The sequence below is a fragment of the Pangasianodon hypophthalmus genome, chromosome 6 (genome assembly GCF_027358585.1).
Source record: "Pangasianodon hypophthalmus isolate fPanHyp1 chromosome 6, fPanHyp1.pri, whole genome shotgun sequence".
NCBI classification, from domain to species: Eukaryota; Metazoa; Chordata; class Actinopteri; order Siluriformes; family Pangasiidae; genus Pangasianodon; species Pangasianodon hypophthalmus.
This window is the reverse complement of record NC_069715.1, coordinates 25491465-25514311: the sequence shown is the minus strand read 5'-3', so window position 1 is coordinate 25514311 and position 22847 is coordinate 25491465. Positions and strand designations below refer to the sequence as shown.

The 22847-nt window shown below is 39.4% G+C and overlaps 1 protein-coding gene across 4 annotated transcripts in view; it reads left to right on the top strand.

The window, feature by feature from the left end:
* The window catches only part of si:cabz01090165.1 (uncharacterized protein LOC100333421 homolog), a 164237-nt gene extending 145902 nt beyond the window's left edge, over positions 1-18335 (top strand). For 3 of the 4 annotated variants that reach the window (XR_003402763.3, XR_003402762.3, XR_008301904.1), the window contains 3 exons: positions 4474-5844; positions 12985-13640; positions 17549-18335. Coding sequence is in view for 1 of the 4 variants with exons in the window: in XM_053234828.1 (XP_053090803.1) it covers positions 4484-5844; positions 12985-13537 (1914 nt within the window). In the remaining 3 variants the exon portion in view is untranslated. Of the gene's footprint in view, positions 1-4473; positions 5845-12984 lie in introns of all 4 variants that reach the window. The other variant, XM_053234828.1, reaches the window with a different exon arrangement.
* Positions 18336-22847: the final 4512 nt, after the last annotated feature.

Below are 22847 nucleotides of genomic sequence, written 5' to 3'. Positions count from 1 at the left end.
GCTCTGTGCAGGCCACTTGAGTTCTTCTACACCAACCTTAGCAAACCATGTCTTCATGGAGCTTGCTTTGTGCACAGGGACATTGTCATGCTGGAACATGTTTGGGCCCCTAAGTTCCAGTGAAGTGAATCTTATGCTACAGTATACAAAGACGTTGTAGACAATTGTGTGCCTCCAACTTTGTGGCAAGAGTTTGGGGAAAAACCACATATGGGTGTGACTGTGAGGTTTCCATATACTTTTGGCCATATAGCGTATTTATCACTACACTCTTTGACAAAAAGATTAAATCTATAAGGCTGAAGGCTTCTTTGGTCTGTCCCTCTGGAGGAACCCTAGATTCAATGTAGAACCGTAAAATAGGTTGTTTCCTTGTCAGATTTTCAAGTAGAACACATTTAGGAAGCTAAGCAATCTTAATTATTGAAAGTTGTCTGTGAGGAGGCATTTATTTTAGGAAGGAGTCTCCAGTGCAAGCATTTTGTAACAGTGAGAGTAAAATTAAAGCTGTAAGTTTTTTGTAAGTGCGATAACTCTAAGTGGATAAAAAGTATGATGTGTAATTATTTATTATTTTTTAATGCTATCATTGGTAGATTCCTGTGGTATAGGAGGAATAGAACACTTCAGGACATGCTGTTATAGGAAAATAATCAACTCCAGGATGGTAATAGCCCTTTTTGATCACAGCACACATTGTTGAATATTTTCCTATAACAGCAAACTGTCGTGTTTTATTCCTTACTTAAATTGCTGCCTTATACTCCTGTAGTAACTACATTTAACTTTTGAAGAAGCTGGCATTTTTTTAACCGTGCTTGTTTATAATGTGCCATTCCAACTGTCAAGTCAAAAACTTGTAACTACCATAATTCTGACAAGCTGTGAATACACTATCAATGTCCGTATCAATGTCTGTAACTTGCATTGTAGAAACTGATTCTATCAAATTTCTCCAATGGCCCAATGTAACAGTTTCTCTGAGGTGTCTTTCATTAAAATATCTTATCATAGGGGTTTTATCATGTATGGTTCCCTTCTGAAACCCATAGCTGAGCTAAAACCATACAGCATAGACATGGTGTCTGAAACTACTTTGTAATTCGTTAAAAATAGGACATATATAGTTTTGTTTGAATTGCAACTTGCTTTAAACCTCTTAAACTCCCAGGTGGTGGTCCTCATTCTCATAACTACACACTTTTCCTATTAGTTTCACTGTAGTTACTGATTAATTCAAAGCAGTCACTGCATTAAAATGAATAACTGCATAATATGCATGGTTCCAAAGGATTTTAAAGAATTCATGGCTTAATGTGCCAGGTTAAATAAATATAGTATACCGGTTTCTTAAAAATGTAACTGAATTATTTGATATTTATTATTAGTATTTTTATTTTATTTTATTCAATTATCCAGAACATCCACAAGTATCCATAATCAGACTCTGCTATTCTAGTTTATGTCCCTCTGGATCGTCTGCCAGAAAGTCATAACATCAAAACATAGCCTTGGTGGCACTCCATTAACATTTCATAAGGAAAACCAAGCAACGCCCTAGTTTCACATGTGCATATCTTCCATTCTATAGGCCACCCTCGAGAGTCCATATCTATAATACGGCCTGCATGTGGTTGATGTTTACGTATATGGCTATATTAAGTATTTAGATGGCTGGTGATGCTTTGTACATGCTCAGGCTCTTTGGTTTCAAACATCTTTAGCATCACCTGCACCTGCACCTCTTTGAAACATTAATGCATGCTTTTCTGGTACATGACGTGATTCAATTCTGTCCCTCTTTCCAGCTCAGCTAAATCTCTTCAGGTTTAGTTTCTTATATGTAAGGAATCACAAAAGCAAGTGAAGATTACAGTTAAATTGATCTAGTATCTCCTATTTTATGATTACAATAACTATATATATATATATATATATATATATATATATATATATATATACACACACAGCATATATGTGTGTGTGTGTGTGTGTGTGTATATATACACTGTGTGTGTATGTATATAGTTTTATTTTTTGCATTTATTTCTAGAAAGAAGCAAAATTATCTGCCAGTCGAATAAGAAAGGTTAAAACCTATTAAAAAATGTCTAGAAATATATTTTAATAATCTTATCTTTGGCTTATGGCAATCTTGTACTAGGAAATAATAGATAAATTTGACTATATTCTAAATAAGTTTATTTGATAAGCTGTCATTTTTTTGGCAGCATGCTAACAATTTACACTTTTTAATTTATTAATGAATTCCACATCATGCTTTTAACAGTTTATAGTTACAGCTTTAACAAATCCATGATTATACAATTTTGTTTGTTAAATGACAACATATTTTAATCTGTTTATTACTAGCTTTAGTTTATGTAGCACGTCCACCATACAAGTCCCTGGGAATGTGTTGTTACTATAGAAACAATGACATTAAGATAATGAGCGCATTGATATAAACCTGTGACTTGAATAACAATGTGAATGACTGTCAGAGTTGCTGTTAATCAGATATGAGAATAAAACAGCGTTGTGGTATAATCAATTTTACGACACACCAATCCTTAGTACTAAAAGTGAATATAGCAGGTGACTACGCATAATGCGTTTTTGTTTATCCATCTTATCCTGACATACTGTGGTTGAGTCACCAACGCACACTGGGATGGAAGATGGCAGGTGCGGAAACCTGGCAGAGGAAGTGGAGAAGTGTTATGCCACTCTTGCTGGAAGAGGAGGAGCACTGAGTGTCTCTTGCGTATTGATATGTGAGGCACATCTTTTTGCTCCATCACATTTCAGACAACATTCAGCAAATATGTGCTTGTATAAGGCTGATGCAATGCTCCTCGGAGTAGAGAGAGGGGAAAAAGAGAAAGCTAAAAGACAGACCTTTCCCTAGTTAGTTGTGTGGATAATGGCTGTTTCTCAGGGGTGGTCATGACTTTGTGCGTAATGGAGAGTGGGGGCTTAAGCTCGCCTGGATGCATCACCACTTCCTTTCACTCAAACACTCACGTTCCAACTCCTATTCCTTTCCCTGCAATTTCAACTTTTCTACACACAAAGCCCAAAGCTCGACGTTTCCCCCTGCTGACTAAGAGGTGTAAAATAGCTCTGGCGTTTCCTCCTCCTCTGCAGATGGCATGTCCCTTTCATCTATCCGTGCACGGGTTCTTGATATTCGTTCAAGCCGTGCGCTGGCGGTGAAAATAATTACATTTATGTGCTTTTATGCAAAAGTTATTAATGTGGAAGTCTATGCACAAACAATAAAGGGCTACAAATCAGATATTCATTAGCATTGGCGGCGAGTGTTAGCGCAAAATAATTACTCACTCACACAGCTGGTGCAACAGTCTCACTGTATCATATATAAATTTGAGGGAGACAGGAGTGGGTGTCATATATTCTGACTATGACGTGGTAGAGGGCAATTAAGTTTAGCATACTGGCAGCTCTGACACAACCTCCCTATAACACACACACACACATGCACACACTCCTCTTTTCTACTCTTTGTGCTCTGCAGTTCCTGCCTGCATTCATTACAGTAGGGAGTGGCAGTGTGTTTTTTGTAACACTAGAATGCATTAAGTGATTCCAAGCGTGACATACATTACTTATTCTTGTCCTGGGTATCAGAACCGGGGACTGAATGCATTATCTTTAAATCCCACACTCATCTGATTTTGCTTGCGGCAGTTTGTAAATTTGTGATCCAATGGTCCAAGTATCTGTGAGATTAAGTAATTACATTGCTTCTGTATGCCTTAAAATAGCTGCAAAAATTAGTAAGTAATTAAAAAGTCATTTTAGCAGTTTTATGGGAAAAAAAACATTGGAATGAATGCATTGTGATCACAAATTTAATTATAGCTAGCATTTTAGATGGAGCATCCCAGATGCAAATTTTTGACAGTAGTGTTATTGTGCCATTCTTTGATGGTTTGTGTGTGTGTGTGTGTGTGTGTGTGTGTGTGAGTGCGAAGGAAGAGCACAAAATTAGGTAACACTATTTGGATAATTCAATGTAGACAAACCATCTACAGACTGTCATGAAGCAGTCTATCAACTGATTCTCAACGTCATATCATAAAATGTATGGATGTCCAAAAACCACCTAAAGTGAATTTGAAATTTTGATAGGGCTTGAGTCTATAGATGATCTACGAAACGTCGACAACCATAAATCTTTGACAAATTACTTTAAATTAGTTAATAGCCTGGTTGACAGTCATTTGATGTGCTGTCGGCAGTCGGTAGATGTATTTTTCACTGTCTGTTGAGTGTCTACATTGTACTATCCGCATAAACTTGTGGTTTCGATCAGAATATGGGTCTCTATTCTTCCCTTGGGTGTATGTCTGTGTGTGAGAGAGAGGCAGCAAGAGAAATCCAGAGTGTGTACTCCACATGCATGCTAAAACCTCTTTCTGTGTTGGACCTCTTCTGATTTTGCAGGAGTGCAGCCATGGAGCGAGTACTCTTGTGCCTGTCTCTGTTGGCGCTGCCCATTGCCGCTATGCTGTGCCCAAAGCGTTGCACCTGTCAGAATCTCCTACCCTCCTACACGGTCCTGTGTGCCAAGACAGGCTTGCTGTTTGTGCCACCCAACATTGACCGGCAGACAGCCGAGCTTCGGCTCATGGACAACTTCATCACCACACTCCGGCACCGTGACTTCGCCAACATGAGTAGCCTCATCCACCTGACTCTGTCTCGCAACACCATCAGCCTCATCCTGCCCTATGCCTTCGCCGACCTGCAGGAGCTCCATGCGCTGCACCTTGATGCCAACCGGCTCACAGCGCTGGACGACACACATCTGCAAGGCCTGGTCAACCTGCGCCACCTAATCCTTGCCAATAACCAGCTGCAACACATTTCCCACGGAGCCTTCCAAGACTTCCTAGAGACTCTCGAGGATTTGGATCTGTCCTATAACAACCTGGTAAACGTCCCATGGGACACCATAGCTCTCCTTGTCAGCGTCAATACACTTAGCTTGGATCACAACCTCATCGAGTTTGTGCCTGAGGGCATTTTTTCCAACCTGCACAAGCTAGCAAGGCTGGATATGACCTCCAATAAGCTGAAGAAGATTCCTCCAGACCCACTGTTTCTGCGCATACCGGTTTATGCAAAAACGAAGGGCTCGCCACTAACAGCACTGGTGCTGAGCTTCGGCGGAAATCCATTGCACTGCAACTGTGAGTTGGTGTGGTTGAGGCGACTGACACGTGAGGACGACCTTGAGACGTGCGCCTCTCCCAAAGAACTAGCTGGGAAGTACTTCTGGACCATCCGTGAGGAGGAGTTTGTGTGTGAACCACCTATGATCACACGCCACACTTCTAAGATGTTTGTAATGGAGGGTCAAGAGGTGAGCTTGAGGTGCAGGTCTGTGGGAGATCCTGAACCTACAACACACTGGGTGAGTCCAGATGGCAAGCTGATTGCAAACACGTCTAGAACAACCGCTTATGAGAATGGATCTCTGGACATCTTTACAGCCACTGTAAAAGATTCAGGAGTGTTTACCTGTATAGCATCCAATGCGGCTGGAGAGGCCACTGCCCCTGTGGAACTTGTGGTGAACCCCTCCCCACATTATGACCCTAAACTTGAACCCGAACCAGGACCCTCAGACATGCCCACGTCCATCAAGTCAAACAGCAGTGGGGGGCAGACACGAGTGGAACAGCGCGTCAGTGTGACTGAGATAACAGCCACATCAGTCACCATCCGCTGGCCTTCACAAAGCCATATCCCAGGTGTTCGCATGTACCAGATCCAGTACAACAGCTCCACAGACGAGTTCCTCATTTACAGGTGAGTGTGACTTGTTTTTCTTATTTATTATTTACAACATCAGTTGGTAATATTTTTTGGAATAGTATCTCTACAGGGGATCACTGTGCGACGTTTACTGCATTTGTCAGAGTTCACAGAATCCACAGATCTTCCCTGTCTTACTGATGATCACCTAAGCCTTAGGTTTCAGTTCAGTGTCTTACTGAGAAATAGAATATTCCTATGGCTGGTTTGTTGTTTTTGAAACAAATGTCAGATGAAATATACATGAAATACATTTCCTTGCAGTTTAGCTGGTTGGCATGTATTGGGGAAAGAAAATCTCTAAAGTTATAGTAATTAATGTTAGTGCTAGTAGTCATTAATCACCAGATAAATGGTATAAAAATAGAACAAGATGAAGAATTGTTATTACTGTGCTTTAAAATTATTTCAAATGACATGCTGGATATCCTGCAACACTGGAATGAACATAATTAATTTCAGTTACATATCCCTTTATACTGTAAAGGAAACAGGAAAATGCAAAGCTGGTAATTTGACAGTTAAAATGATTTTATTTTGCATAAACCACACATAGGCACACTTCTACATATAGAATATGATTTATCAAGTTACTCTTGTGAGAGAATGTGTGCAGTCATGCATAGGCAGAAACCATTAGTGGCAAAAAAAAGTGAAATTGCAGGTAAACTGATTATGAGGAGCTCCCATCCCACATACTGTCTGCCAGTCATATCTGTCAGTCAAAGATGATGTGTTGCTTGAAGATGTGGCACTCACAGTCTTGTTCAGGGAAAGTGTTTTTAAGGATCACAGGAACCTCTTTGCTGAGAGTGATGAGTGGCGCAGTCAATTTCGTTTACGCAGTGCAATTTTAGTTGATCTCTGTCAGCAACTCGCCCCACTTTTGGAGAGGCCAACAAAATGTGGCAATCGCAAGGGAGAGTTTTTTTTGTTTGTTTTTTGCGAACGCCAACTTTTACCCAACTTTTTGGGCAAGTGTTATTTTTATACCATCTGAAATAAGGTACTGTATAATGTAACAATACGCTTTAAGATCCGTTATCTATCTTAAATCAGTTTTAAAGAAAAACGTTCCCAGGTAAGTAAAGGTACAAAGGACATATCCTTTATGCCTCAGGTATTTGTATGATGAAATTCAGCAAATTGTCTTATTCACAAGTAACATAATTTGTCATAATAGAATCTGTGATAATAAACTTAATGGTTACTGGGTTTATAGACAGATAATGTATGCTACAAACACTGTACACAGCAGGACATGCATTACGCCAATAGTTCACTATATTGGGAAATTTTCATTTGGATGGTGCATTTAGCTTTCCGGTATACCATCAGAGTTCATCAAACTGTAATGACTTTTCTTCAGAAATAGCTTTCTAAAGTTGATATTCTTCTATTCGATTAATAAATTGATTCTCCATTTAGCTTGTGGGAGAATAGGCCTGTTGTTGGCTTTCTGCTGATTTTTTCCCTGTTTAGTTTAGACAGAACCATCAGAATCGATGCAAATGACCTTAATTGAAGGCCGACTGCATGGCGACACAACAATATGATGAAAGAGCATTTGCAAAGGAGCGATCCAGCAGATATATTTCTATAAGAATGAAAGGACCATTCCCAGTGGAACTATGAGATCTGGGTTTGTATGAGGACAATCATGAAGCATGAGGAGTCTCATCATTTACATACAGATAAAAGGAAGAACATGTTAAAAGCAACTATGGCCTGAAAAAAAATTTGCACATGACAAAGGAAAAAAAGAATGACCTCAAAACCAAGACAAGACCATAATGTGGTTCCAGGCTTTCTTCTTTAAAGCTGAACTTTCCCCATCTCTCTTTTGCTCCATGCAGCTCATTATTCTTAAACCACACACAGAGGAAGGAAATAAAAACAGAAGCAGTAAATTAACTGTTTATCCTCACCAGTTACAACCAGCCATGATTTACACTGGCTTCAAAAACTTGTGTGCTTTACTTTCTCAGTTACTGACAAAGAAACCAATAGTTTCATCTGTTTCTCATAGCCTTAAGGTCTTTTTCCAGATGTTTTGAATTCAAAATTGATTTGCTGTGTAAACTGGCTACAATGATTTTCCCTTTTTTTAATATTCAGCAGTGGTCCTTTCACTACTGTCTCCAGTGATTCCTCATTGAATGGGTCTGTAAGAGAATAATTAATTTCTGTCATGTCTCCATGGACAGATTAAGAGCATAAAAAAGATGCACACCAGAAGCAATTTGTTGTTAATTATGCAAAAAAGAAAGGGAGTCGTTTGGTTTTTGATGATAGCAAGAAGAAATAAAAATGTCGTTCAGAATCAATTAAATATATATGGATGAGGCTCCATCCTGGTAGATGCTGAGAGAATAACTGAGGAGGAGAATAACTGAACTTGATGTGGTGGTTGAGATAAAGAATTGAGGAAAGGAACTGGAGAGGAATAAGCTTGGGTTCGTAAAGTGTGACCTGTTGAAAAAGTGGAAAGTTAAAGCAAGAATGCAGATAAATACTGGGAGGTTGGAAGTCAGAGCTTGAAAATCTGGTGAGTTAGATAGAAGCAAGGGAGGAGAAGATAGGTGAGATTATAGAGGATAAAGTAAGAACAGGTGGCAAAGTATAATGTAGGTGCCTATAATCCGTAGAAGCTTTCTTCCGTACTGAAGACTGGAAGAAAGATTCTGAGTGATAGTTCCAGGTGGTGTTTGAAGGCAGAGGCAAATGTCAGGCATCCTGTGGGTACATGAGCCATATGATAGAGTTGTGTGTTGGTGGAGGGGTAGAGCTGTCTGGGTTAAAGAGGAACGGTGCTGGCTGAAGTGTGAAGGTGATGAATGACGAATTCAGCAGAAGGGAAGTTAGAAGTGGTGATGATTAGGTGGGCTTGTCAGAAAATGCTACGATCAGTTGTCAACTGTCAACATTTAAAAGCCTCCCACCATTAATTTTTCTCCATCTTCTTCCCCTATGTGCTGTGAACAGGTAATTAAATGGCACGACTTCCAGCACATGATGATAGAACGCCAAATTTTTTTTTTGACATATACCAAAAGTAGCAGGCTCTGTCTGACCCCCCCAACCCCCTCTTGATGCATTTGGTGACAGATCAGTGGCAGGTTGAACATCTTGGTATCTGAAAAGGAGGAAAGAATAACTTATATGTCCATCAAATGCTGTGCTAAAGCTTCTGCAGCCATCACACTGAAGGCTTAAGTGTCACCTCATTAGAGTGTGACCTTCGGAGAGCAAGACAGTTTGAAGAACCTGGGTATATTTAAATTCTGTTCAGTCCAAAATGTACACCGGCAAACCCCAATGATGCATAATGTGTAGTCCTGCAAAAGCGGTGGGGGGAATGTGGGGAAGTAATAATGCAGCAAACAGTAAAAATCATAACACAGTACATTTTCAATGTAGTCATTTTACAAATTGCTTGTATAATGTCCCTTGTGGAAACCATGAAATGTTTCCACACAGCTGAAATGTTCATTGCTGAACTGCTGCTGAACAGTTTGAATGTGTCTGCACTGACTGTTCAAACAAACAAACCATTTAAACCACTGTCTAATTAGCAAGAGTGCTGGATTCCACACTTTGTTGTAGGCCTATTTAAACTTTTTTTTTTCCAGTCAAAGATTTTGGCCTTTTTTGTCTTTAAAAACTGAATTGTGAAAGTGTCGTTTTTTTTAAATCATTTTTGTGGCACAATTTTGTTGCATCCTACTGATGTTAACTATGTACTTGTCTAATGTTAGCTAAGTTGAACATACAGTGATACATTTTATTTCACATTAACGAACTCAATGCATTCTCTGTTTAACTTGACAGAAAGCAAGGGTGCCTATTCAGTGCATCCTTCAAGTGGGAAAATCGAGTCAAGATGAGAGCACTGGCAGAAAGATTAGTAATATGAGATGGGGGAAGGTGGGCAGGGCTTTCAGGGGCTGTCAGTTAATACTGTAGAGTTCAAAACACCTACTCAACTGTCAATCATTCCAGATTCATATGTTAATTGGCGCATCTCCTGTTTTTATTGGGGGGAGGGATGAAGACTGATCTTTAGGTATATTTTGAGTGATAACTGGTGCCAGCATACATTGATGAGTAAATCCGGCACCATCAGCACTATTTCCACAGCTACTTTATTGTACCCCGACAAATTTTATTTGATATGCAGAATATGCTTCAAGTGCATTTTCTTCTTTGCTTGGGAATAAAATTATTGCTCTGACTTGTAGACTGAGGCAAGTAAAAAAATAAATACAGTCCTTGATGTTGCAAAAAAAATGTGTACCACATTTGTAGCCTTTGACTAAAGTGATGACATTTCCCTATGCCAGTTCCATTTCCTTTTTTATTGGCCGTATGTGACTGTTGAGAGCGACAGTCTGTATGTGTCTCCATTACATAAACTGCTGTAGTTGGCACTTTAAATGATGATGCATGTCAAATGTGACTGAAATATGCGATATGCGACCTCGCTTGCATCAGCCATTAAGCAGGAGTGCATTCCGTACGCGTGATTACCTTCACTGTGAAGTCAAGCACACATACACACACACACACACACACAAATACAAGGCAAGCAGGTCTTCATCGTGTCAGGCCAGTACACCAGGTCATGCGGCTATGACTCTGATAAATAGAAATGAAGCACTGGTGGTAAAGGCTAGACAGAAACTGTCCCTCTCGCTGAATAATGCATGACTCAGACAGCCTGAGACTAACCTGCTGCAGAGCGCACATTATATTTACATGCAGACACAGTGCACAGAAGTGTGCTATAATGTGGAGGTCAAAATTAATTTGAGCAAAAGTTGTAAGGTCAGTTGTTCACCTGTGATGGCCAGGTGTCAACCTTACCCGTCCACTACACATCCAAATATCTTTGTCTGCTAGAAACATGGTTGTATTTTATTTTGAAGTGCATTCACTCTAGTGAGTGACTGTCAGGTTCACAGTGAATCCAGAATCTATCCCAGGAACACTGGACCTGAGGCATACACCCTGGAAGGGCTGTCAGTCAATCACAGTGCACTATGCACACTTATTCAAACCTAGGAGAAAATTCAGAGTAGACAATCCACCTACAAGTTTTTTTTTTGTTTTTTTTTTAACCTGGAGGAAACCCATAGAGACACAAGGAGAACATACCAAACTCAGCACAAACCAGAGCTCAGGATCGAACTGGGAACCCTGGATCCTTTCATACTGCCAGCGATTTTTGAATTGATTCTAGCTGCAACGCTTCACTGATGGCACCCAGCTCATGCAATAGTCATCTACAAATGCATAATCATTTCTGGTGCATTTAATGCCATATACTTCTTTAGCAGCACTTAATAACTGTTTCAATCCTTATATGATCAAAACTGTTCATACATGGCAAAGTTCTCCATGCATTCTAGCAAGCATAAATAAAAAAATCTGCTAAAGAGAAAGGGACGGGGCACCATGTCTGTGGCAACTAAATCTAATGACCACTAACATCAGGGCCAAGTTTCCCAAAAGGCACACAAACTGAAGGTCTTCAGTGGGAGACAGAGTGTTCAGTGTGGTGCTTGCTCTACTGTTTAACAATCATGTTTGTGCCGCAATGCCTTTAGGAAACTCGACCCAGGACAATTATGTTCTCTGTCAATTCAGAAAACACCCCATCTTGCGCTAGCATTCAGGCCAGGAGGCACATGGGCTTTGTGCATATTGCTTTGTAGGAGAAAACCAAAAGCAATGGCTGTATTTGTTTGGATTTCAAATTTCAAAAAAGTAGCTTGAGATAACATCTGCTAAATTCCCTGAACACTTATGTTACATAGTTTGTTTAATTGTACAATTCGACACCAGCTGTTAGTGCAATAAACAAACCCACCCTGTGGTCACTACAGCATAAGAGAGGTTTATCCATGTGTGTATTTTTTAAGCTATAAATCTCACCATTTTTTCCCTCTATATCAACTATCTAATGTAAACAAAAGGTTTCTACTATTTAAAATGTCACAAATTTCCACTTTCTGCTGATCGCTAATTTTAGGTTTTGTTTGCCCTGCCATTTGGATTGGTTTTGTTTTGATTCTGGTCCTCTCTCCACCCCTGTCCTGTCATTGGTCTGTTCCTTAATTGTGTTCACCATTCAGCCCTTGGTTAGTTTGTCTATTTCTACCCTCCTGTTCCTTTGACTTGTTGCAAATCTAGTTTCTTGTGTACCATGGCCTATTATTCTTGTACAGCTTCCTGGTTTTAACCCTCACTTATGTTTTCATTGTTGATTATGGATTATCCTTGTTTACTGCTGTCTGCTAGTGATTTGAACCTCATTATGGACCACGCCAATGATTTATGGATTTTCCCCAATAAACAACATGCTGAGTATCTGCACTTGCATGCTGTCTAATTGCCATGCATTACCAGCACCTCCCATATCACTCCAGAAACAGTTGCTTTGCTCTATTACAAAACTTTCATTTACTAGCTGTGTTCAGTTCCCATACAACAGCCCAAAAACAGAAGACAGAACTTAAAACAGTGGTTTCATCCTTTTATATGGTTTACTGCAATCATAAAGTACATTTCAAAAAACATAAAACACTGATATGCGTAAATAATACAATTTCTTAAGGTACCCCAGTAGGAACTTCTTTTAAAATAACTGGGTAGTGCGTTAACAAGAGAAAGTATGAGTAAAATCAGTGACTTGTAACTTTCCAGTATAAGCACAAGAAGAAATATAACTTACTTGCCTACAGTCTCATCATTGATGCCTCTTATTAGAATTATTCATGTTCAAGTACCAGCTGTGCTATTAGGGAAACAGCAGTGTTCTTATTTTCTCTTTCACGCTGCAATGTGGCCAATTAGGCATCGACTGGTCAAAACAGCACCATGCTTTGATATGTTTTCCTCTAACTCATCTCTGCGTTCATTTAGGAAGCATGATCAATACTGCCAGTGCTACAGAGAGTCCAATAAAACGTGGCAAATGTAATTCAATTGAATTGATTGCTCTGTTTAACTGTTTTTTATCTTTGCACACCAATATATCTCAGCTTTACATTTAGCTTTCTATAATCAATAACGTAGTTTTGTGCTTTGGTGCTCCCCCCCTCCCCTGTCTTTCAAATTTCTTTCTCTTAGGATGATTCCAGCATCGTACAAGCTGTTTCAGCTGAGTGACCTAGCCTCTGCGCGGGACTACGATCTCTGTGTCTTGGCTGTTTACGATGATGGAGTCACTGCACTCACGGCTACGCGCCTTGTCGGCTGCGTGTCATTCAGCACTGAGCGTGAGTACCACCACTGCCGCTCGCTCCATGACCAGTTCCTGGGTGGCACCATGATCATCGTCATTGGAGGCATCATCGTGGCCTCTGTGCTCGTCTTCATCTTCATCCTGCTAATGAAGTACAAGCTGCACAGCCAGCACTACAAGCAAAAGGCAGAGCGCGTCAGCAACGTCTGCTCACAGACCAACGGCGGCCAGCAAGGAGCAGCATCCAACCCTCCACCACCCCGATCGTCCTCTTCCTCCGCTTCGGCAAGTAAACCATCCATCCTTCTCAGTCAGGAGAGGCCAGAGAGTTATGGTGCTCAGGAGGGAGGCTATGGGGCACTCAAAGGCACCACAGTGGTGGACTTAAATCCAGAATATGGAAAGTCAGTCAAAGAAGAAGACTCAGTATCGCAATAACACAGGGTCAAATCCCATCCCCCCATCCTCTCCTCCTTCCCATCTTCTGTTTTTTTTTCTGGTGCTGGGATATCTCTGCCTTACTGAGGATTTCATGTCCAAGGTAAGATGTGTTCCCGTGATCTGTTTGCTAACCATTAGCGTCAGAGCAACAGAACCTCACAATGTCTTGGGATTTTATTTTCATTTCTTGGGTAATAGATCAAGGATGGGTCGAATATTGGCCTGCCATCAGTTATAACCAGCCCTTGAGTTTAAATAATCAATATACATTCCTTCCCATGTTTTTTTTTGGATCTATACTTCATAAGTTTCCTTATTCTTGCTTCTAGATTGTGCATGAATCAATTCGAATTTGTTGTATAAGTAAAGATTATCCTCAGTACTACCAGAGAGATAACATTAAATGCCACATTCAACAAAGAATGGACTGCAAAACACTTTCTTTAAGGTTTACAAAGAATACAATCTCAGTCAGCAGGCATGCTAACTATGCTAGCAATCTGTCATGAAAAGAGTGGGCTAATAAAGCATCTGAACAATCTGCTAGATTACAGTCTCTGAAAAAGTATTTTTCCACTCTTCTACTATCCCTGAGGCAATCCAACACAAAAGCAAGCTACTTGCATGCATATAAATGACTAAACACAGCAAGATGATGTCTGAAGTTAGGTTTTTGAAGAAATGCATGATGGAAACCACAGATTGTCTTTGAAGAGAGCGAGAGGAAATTTGTATTGATAAGTTTATCACGTGGAACAGTTACTGGCTTTGTTGAAGTAATCGAAGAACAGTTGGCTTCTGAGCTGAACAAGACAATTGGGATCTTCAAGTGCTGTTAAGTTGTATTGGCTGAAAGTACTGATGCTTGAAAAAAAGAGGTGATCAGCTGCCGATCTCATTAATCATGAAGCCTTCTGGGCGAGTGTACTTCTCTCTGTGGGAACATTTAACTGATAAGTGTGTACTGCATTTTAAATTTACATCAGGCAGCAGCTATCTGTAACAGCAACAGATATGACCTGTTGTACCATTTCAAATTTGTATGTGACCTGAAAATTTAAAATGGCATAGCAGGTTGCTTCTGTTAGAGGGATTTCCAGCCATATTGTAGACTATAACATGAGCAGCATAGCAAAGAAGGAAAGTTTCTCTCTTTTTTTCTTTGCTCTCCAAATGGGGGCACATGCTTCAGTAGACACATGAATATTTTCTCTCCTTTGTAAAGGTAATGAGTCCTCAATCAATATTTGCAACAATTACTGTTTATTAATAATAACACCATAAGAAAAAGAAAAGAAGTTTGCTAGGCACCTTCACATACCGGGATATTATGTCTCTTTGTTATGATTATGCCTGCTGTGGAATAACAAGCATATTCTTCGCAAAGGGTTAGCAATGCGAGTAAGTATCTGCATGAAGCAGGGGGTGTATTTGAATAAGCTTTACATCGCAGCATTACAGCTCCACAAAGAAAATGATGAAAATCCCTCCATTTGAGCTGCTGCTGCTGCTGCTGCTGCTGTTGCCTCGGCCCCCGCCTACACGTCTAAGTGCTTGTGGGAATAAGCAATCATGATAAAAATCACAAATCTCTCACAGCACATAAACGCATAAAGAGAGCTAGGAAGGCTGGTGAAGAATAAGTTTCCCACTTGGCTTGCCACTCGTCCTCCTGCTGGCTTCTCTCCTCCTTTCTGGGAAACCAATTACCAGTGCCCTGACCACCCTAGAGACATTAGTTTTTATTTTAGTTGTAGCTCTGGTGCATTTACGAGACTATTCTCGTCGACATCTGCACTGCTTGAGCTTGAATGGAGCTCTGAGTATGACTGGAAGGCTGGGTTGCTTTTGCTCTTCTTGGGTTTGAGAAAGGATAATGGCTGTTAGCTGAGTCTTTTGACCTTCCACGTTACCGCTTTCTGAGAGAGCCAAGTCCATTTAGCATTGGTGCGTAGCCCAGGAAGGCCCTCTCGGGGAATTGGCTTCCACAGAAGTGCATCTATGGAGGGCAAGAAATGGATTTAAGACAGTGAAATAGGTGGTTCAGTTATGAAAACATGCCTTATACTGACAGAAATTAATTCTAGCATGACAGGCAGGTGAAGGATGTCAGGTTCAGCCAGGGTCATGATCTGAGTGAAGGAGAAATTTCAAAAGCTGTCCCTGGCTGCTGAAAATCAATGAACGCCGATTTTATTCACGGAGTGATTTATTATGTGAACAGAGTTAAAGAGAGTTTCTTTTGCATTTCACAGGGTTATCAGGTTCAGAGGTTTAAATATGTGTCCTTTCAGGAATTTGCTTTGCAGTATAAGATTTAAGAAACATGGCCATCATGAAATAATACTGCCTTTTTCGTGCATTTATGCTGTGTGGGTGTCATAAGTTAATAAGTTAACAACTTGAATGTCTCGAATGCAGTAGGAAAAATGGATGAATGGAGCACTGTGTTCTCCAGCACACCTGGAAGGGATTTTCATTTCTATCTCAGACTAAAAGAGAGAAGGGAGAGATAGAGGGCATTGTGAAAGAGCTGCGAGAGGAGAGGGAAAAAGGCATGAAGGAAGAGTATAGATGATGCAGTAGATAAAAGCATTATGATATGGAGGGGAGAATGTGATGAGAAAGGGTGAGGGGGTCATAAAGGCAGAGCTGAAGGGGTAAAGGCATCGAGTTGAGGAGATATGGAGACAAATGGGCTAATCTTTAAGGTGAAGTCCCACTGTGGGTCAGATGTGGGGGGTAATTACTATTGTTTGTGTGCCATCTAAAGTGGGCCACAATCTCCTCACTGTCTCCCTACCAACAGCACTTCCCACCCAGAATCCCTCCTGACTGCAGCAGCGCTAAATATAGCCAACTGAAAAGGGTTTAGTGCTGGCCTGCTGCTGCCTGCAGATAGCTACCGGGATAAAAACCCTTTCTCTGCTCTTGCATTGTTAACTCACCACTCTGAAATGTATGAATGGCTTCACCCATTGTAACTACTGATTGATAATAAGGGTTGAAGCTAATGAAGGTGGTTTAGGGGAAAGTAAGCATACCATTTATCATAGGCTTGTTTAATAGCCAGCTATTCTTGCTGCAAAAAGTTGTGTGTAACTGAGCTAAATATTCTTGCCAGATTTAGGAGTTTGGGTAATGCTGATTATCATCCTATTCATTTGCATATATTGATAACTGACAATCACACAAAACTCCATAAAATGACCAATGAGAGCACCTCCTAGGCATGGTGTGCACAAAATTTTCCAGTAATGCAGCTCAGCCACTGCAGCGTGTCTGCTACAACAGACCTACACTAACTCCTCCTCTTTTTATACGGCAGCATTTCTTCGGTCATAATTGAATTACTAGTCTAATTCTTCTTAGTCTATCGCAATGTTCTGAATTGTATTCTTTGAATTCATTAATAGGAAACACCTGAGTTTTCATGAATTTTTTTGTGTGTAATTGAAATAAATAAGTGACATAAAGTGATTTTAGTGAGTCTCCTTATACATACATTTGCACAAACTCTGCTCTTGTAGGACATGAATGTTTTTCCAAAGTAACTGGATTTTGAACACTGCTTGTGTCAATGCTCCTCCAAATGATTTCCAGGTTGATAAATGAGGCCCAAGGTTTATAACATGCTGAATTTACCTTCCATATGCTGCTCATTCGAGAATCTGTTGAGTCATGCATATTTATGAAAGGCTTCAGCAAAACTCTGGGCAACTGCAGGGATGAAAGTGGACATTCAACTGTTGTTGTAAATATTGTATTATTTTTTCAAATCTTTGGCCAGCTGCATGTTAGAAAGACTAATCTCTAAGATGTGATGTAAATGCTAAATAATAAATAATGAGGTAGATTTTCTAGATAAATTCATTCTTTTTCTTTTAACAGCATGCGTTTGAGTACCACTGTTTAAATTTCAAAGTTATCTTACCACAAACTGTGCAATGATTCATGTTGTTTTCAGGAGACAGCTGTCTCTAACACCTTTACTTCTTGTCCTCCTAGGCAAACTCACTCTAGAGGGAAAATTAAATTGCCTGGGATTGGAGCCAATACACTCCTGGGAGGAGAGGTGGGTGGAAGCCAGTAACTGTTTTCAGTCCCTTATGCAAGCTTCTTAACAAACAATGGAAATTAATGAGTCTGTTTGGAGCATATGGGCAAAATTTTGTCCTACACCAAGGCCATCACTCTTAGAGAAAATAATATGAAAACATGACCATTACTATTGGACCACACAACTGAACACATCACTAATGGAATCTGTCGCTACTCTTTCGCTCACCTGTGGAAACTAAATTGACACCATGATTCATTCATGCTATTCAATCACTGTAGGATGTCCAGGCTACGGAAAATGCAGAGTCAAAGGAATGTTCTGACATATTTCACATTTCTGAATGGAATGTGAAATGTTCCAATTTGATGCATAACGCTCCATGGAAATCCAATATTTCCACAGGCCATTGAAGTACAGACATACTGATAGCAAGTATCCATTCTGGTGTACTTTTGGGGCACTTTATGATATTCCACTCTTCTATTCTCTTTCAATCACTCTGACTTTTCTCCCTTTTAAAGGGAACTGAACATTGGACATTTATTCAACTGGTAATCAGGCATGGTTGTACATGTGCTTCGGAGATTCGTTTAAAAAAAAAGAAAAGACGTCAACACAGAGTTTTCTTAGTCACCATGCACTGATGCATTTATATTTCACATATATCAAAAAGGAAAAAACATTTTAAGAGCCCAGACACTGACCTTCATAGACATTTAAGACCATGTCCAATACAAAACAGGCCTCTTTGAAAGGTTGCCTGATGAAATAAATACTGTTTCTTTTTTTTTTTTTCCTCCAATTAACTGTGTATGTATTTGTATGTGAGGTAAACCTTCAGCCATCTCTGATTTGAATTACACGTGAAAATAATAAAGTCCTCGGATGGAATTTTATGCTTTCATAGATACTACATGTGGATTTATAAAGAAATAAAGTATTTTTCTTCTAAATGTGTGAACATTTTTTTTTTCCCTGTCTCTCTTCATATATGAAAAAAAGTTCATTCTTATATTTCTGATAAATTATCAGGGCTGGAAAAAGAAATGATACTCAAATGAAAGTATAGATATTAAAGCTGAAAAAAGTTGTACTCAATGATTAAAAAAGTAACAAGAACATGATGAAATTGTTAATGTCATGTTTTCATGTGAAAAGCAATTTTTATTATTTATTTACAATTGTTAGATGTTTTTCATTTTAAAACAACTATGCCATTTTGCCTAAAAACATTCATTCTCTGTAAATTTACTGGTCATATGCATGACTAAATGCTACTGTATATAGTTTACTAATGATTTACAAGTGAAATATCCTGTAAATACCCAATACTCGCCATTACCTAGGATTTGACTTGCTACCTAGCCAATTTATTTACTACTTTAGCTACAGAAATTGATGCTAGTCTAACCTGACAAGAAAACATGCTAACTTAGTTAAATATATGCAGTTAATGTTAACAAATTAGGGAAACTTATCTCAACAGGCGCAAATTAAATTGAGTTCATGCCTTCTAGGTATTCAAAAGAGACGCGTCTTTATATTGTATATGAGTCTTTGCTTAGTCCAGTGTATTGAAACATTTTACTGAGGTAGGGCCGGGGGTTCATATCTCATCAAATTCCACACTGTACTTTGGTGACTTATCCATCTTATGAACTGGCATTATTCTTGATAGTTTGTTTGACAATGATGAACTTGATTGAATGCTATACTGAAAGCATTCTATATATATATATAGTGTACAGTCATTGGCTGGATGAGAGAAGAAGAGACCTTTTTAAATTTTAATGAATATTTGAAAAAAATGTAAGGACTAAAAAGTTTTTTTTTTTTGTAATTAAGTAAAAGTAAAAATATTCAGTTTCAAAGACACTCAAGTAAAGTATAAATTTAAGTATTTTCCATCCCTGCAAATACAGCTCATATATTTTTTTAAACTGTCTTTTTATTGTGCTGCGGTTAGCTCATTTTTGCCAATATTCATACTCAAATGCATATTTTTATGCCTCATTTAGTTCAGACATAATTGTGTATTGCTTTAGGTGATATTAGGCTTTGAAGACGCTGTGTCTCAGACAACCAGATGCAAAAATCCTCCTTATAATCCATTTAATCCCTGAAAATGGCCTCGTCCCATTAGAAAGATTTTAAAGGGTGTTTTACTCTTTAGAGCACCCTATGAATATTGTTTAAAGGCTTTTACAGACCATAAATAATTTATGGCTGAAGGGAGTGAAATGTTATGTGGGTGGATTAAAGGGGCAATGAGGCAGTGATGGCTTTCACCACATGATGTCACTACTCACCCTGTCTGTGTCACTCCACTGCCCCACTGTTGCTCTGCACTTTTTTTTTTAAGGATGTGACTAGAATGTGAAACTATCTATTAATGCTGTTTAATTTTTTAGGCAAAACCAACAGTTGGGGATTTAACTCTAGGTCTCTTGGAGACTTAAGCAGTGAATATGAAAATGCTTGCTGGGATTTCCTGTCCAAATTTGTGCTGCTTAAAGGTATTACAATGGCACATAGATCCCTGATTTCTCTGTTTCTGTTTTATTACATAGCCAGCTACTACAGCTAACGTAAAGTGCATATGACATAACACCATACAAGACCACGTAAGGCGAGAGTTGCACATGTGTAGGGGAAAAGGTATTGCATGGTTTGAGATTGCATGCAGTATGAATCATGCAAGTATGCAATATGATATGGTGTGAATGAATAAACATCACGGAACAGTGTAAAAGGATGCATTAAGTAATATGTATTATTGAAGAGTGCAAAAAATATACATTATAAGTAGAGCTAAAGAGCTAAAGAAGGTGCCATATGTGCACGCGCACTGTATTGTAGTTACTTTGAGAGGTTCAGTGCAGTAAGATAGGGAAAGTTAGCATCAGTTAAGGATTGTTATGGTCTGAGGGAAAAAGCTATCCTTGACCCAGGAGGTGTGAGGTGTCATCATTGACTCTGTTTATACCTAGTTGTTTTATGCATCTTGTGTCTGTATTGTATGACAAGATTTACACTATATTTATCTTCATAAACTGCTTTATCCTGGTCAGGGTTCCGGGGATCCCAGGAACACTGGGCGTGAGGTGGGAATACACCCTAAATGGGATGCCAGTCCATCGCAAGGCACCATGCAAATACATTCACATGCTTACAGTCACATATCCATCTACTAGCATGTTTTTGGGAAATGGGAGGAAACCAGAGGAAATCCATGCAAGCATGCAGAGAAGTTGCAACACTCAGCACATATCGTGAGCTCAGCACAGGAGTGTATTTCATATAATAACTAAATTGATTTAACAATGGACCACCAGCTTCCTGTGTTGTTCCAGTCATTGTATGCAAAATATGTTTGCTGCATTGAAAATCATGGATCAAGTGCATTAATGCATAAGGTATTGGGAGCAGATGCATTTCTGAGATTTCTGGGATTGCATCAGTCTACATTGAGTCTCAGGCCTCCTGTGGTGGTTTGATTTATATCTGCTTAAATAGTCGCTTTTACAGCTGCATTAGTATGTGGAAATATATCCCTAGCCAGATATAACCTTGATAATTAACTATTGGATGTACACAGTGCCAGAGGTGCTTTATACATATGGGTGCAATCCATCTGTCATCCTCATCAGACTCAAAGTTCCCTGAATGTATATTAATCCTAGTTCATCATTTAGGAAGCATTTTAATAGCAAGTCCTCACTGACAGCTAAATTAGTCTCTTAAATTTGAAATACTCCATGTTTACTGTGACTGTCTCACAGATTGGCAGTCTTTAGCAATCTGAGAACTAAATAACCAAATTCACTATATCCTATCCAGCTCAAGTGCTCCACAGGCCTCTGTAGCAGAATACATTAACACGCTAATCTGATTCCGGCGTGTTATGCCACCGAATCGCAGATGGTCAAACATTCAATTTGGCACAATTCAGACACAGATTTGTTGTGTCAGCTCAGCTGTGTGCTCACGTCAAACTTTTTTTTTGCTTTCCGTCACCCTTCCCGTAGATTTTATGTGCCAAGACTGAGAAATGTGTGCCGCTGAGAAAAAGTGCATATTTTATGTTCTGAGTTCTGATATCATGATGACCCTCTTCATCGTTTTTGCATTCATTAATTCAGTTGCACTACAAGAGTCGTAAAACGAGCTGTAATTGCCACAGCTGCTGTATTGTCCCTCATTAAGAGGCGAGGGAGTGAGGAGCGAGCACAGTTTCCGGCTTCAGCTCTGAACATTCGGATCAAATCCTATTAAAAGCTTGTGCTGAAATCAAATCCGTCTGTCTTAACTAGACTACTGAAGCTAATAGAAATGTTTGATACCTTTGTGTTGATTAGCTTTCTTTGTCTGTGATTCAAAAATTGTTTCATTTTACATTTAATTACAAAGCATAAATGAAGATCACAGTACTGATGATTAATTAATGCAGTAATACACAACAAAAACACATGCAGAATATGCTGTTTTTCATGTGAATATTTACTGCAGACTCTCAAACACCTAGTTTATCGTGAAAGTGATTTAGAATCAGCATAAAGAGATGCATATTAGCATTTCAGCATAGACTGTGCATCCTAAATACCGTTCATACAGGGGTTATGTAAGATCTCTGGATGTAAGTGATGATGACCCACTTAGCTCTCTCTCACATGGATCCTCACCCCGTCCTGTTTTTACTTTACCAGAAACCTTCCATATGGTTGGCTGAATAAGTCCACATGCCTAAACAGGAAAATAATCAACTTCAGGGTGGTAACAGTATCTGCACTTCACCTTGGGCTGCATCACATCACCCTGTCGTTATTTTCCTATAACACCATCATGTTTTTTCCTTACTTATCCTACATCCTAGAGTTCAGAGTAGCCAATCCACCTGTATGTTCTCCCCAGGGAGAAATGCAAAACTACACACAGACAGTAATCCAAGCTCAGAAATGAACTGCCTCTTGATATGATCATGGGTAAGGAAAAATGAAAAATGCACTAGCATGTACAAGCAAATGTAACAGTTTTCCTTGATTCCTTGGTTGAGTACAACATGTCCTGCCAGTCTTTGCCCTTATTGCTTTCCAGAGCTACATAAAGTTCACTTTGCGCCCAGTCGCTTGAGCACTGGAGCTTCTCACAGAGCTAATGGCCTTGGCAGCCACACACACTTCTTCAGTGAAGGAGCATGTGTTCAGCCATCATTTCTATTGCCTTTGGCCTGCATAATCACACCAT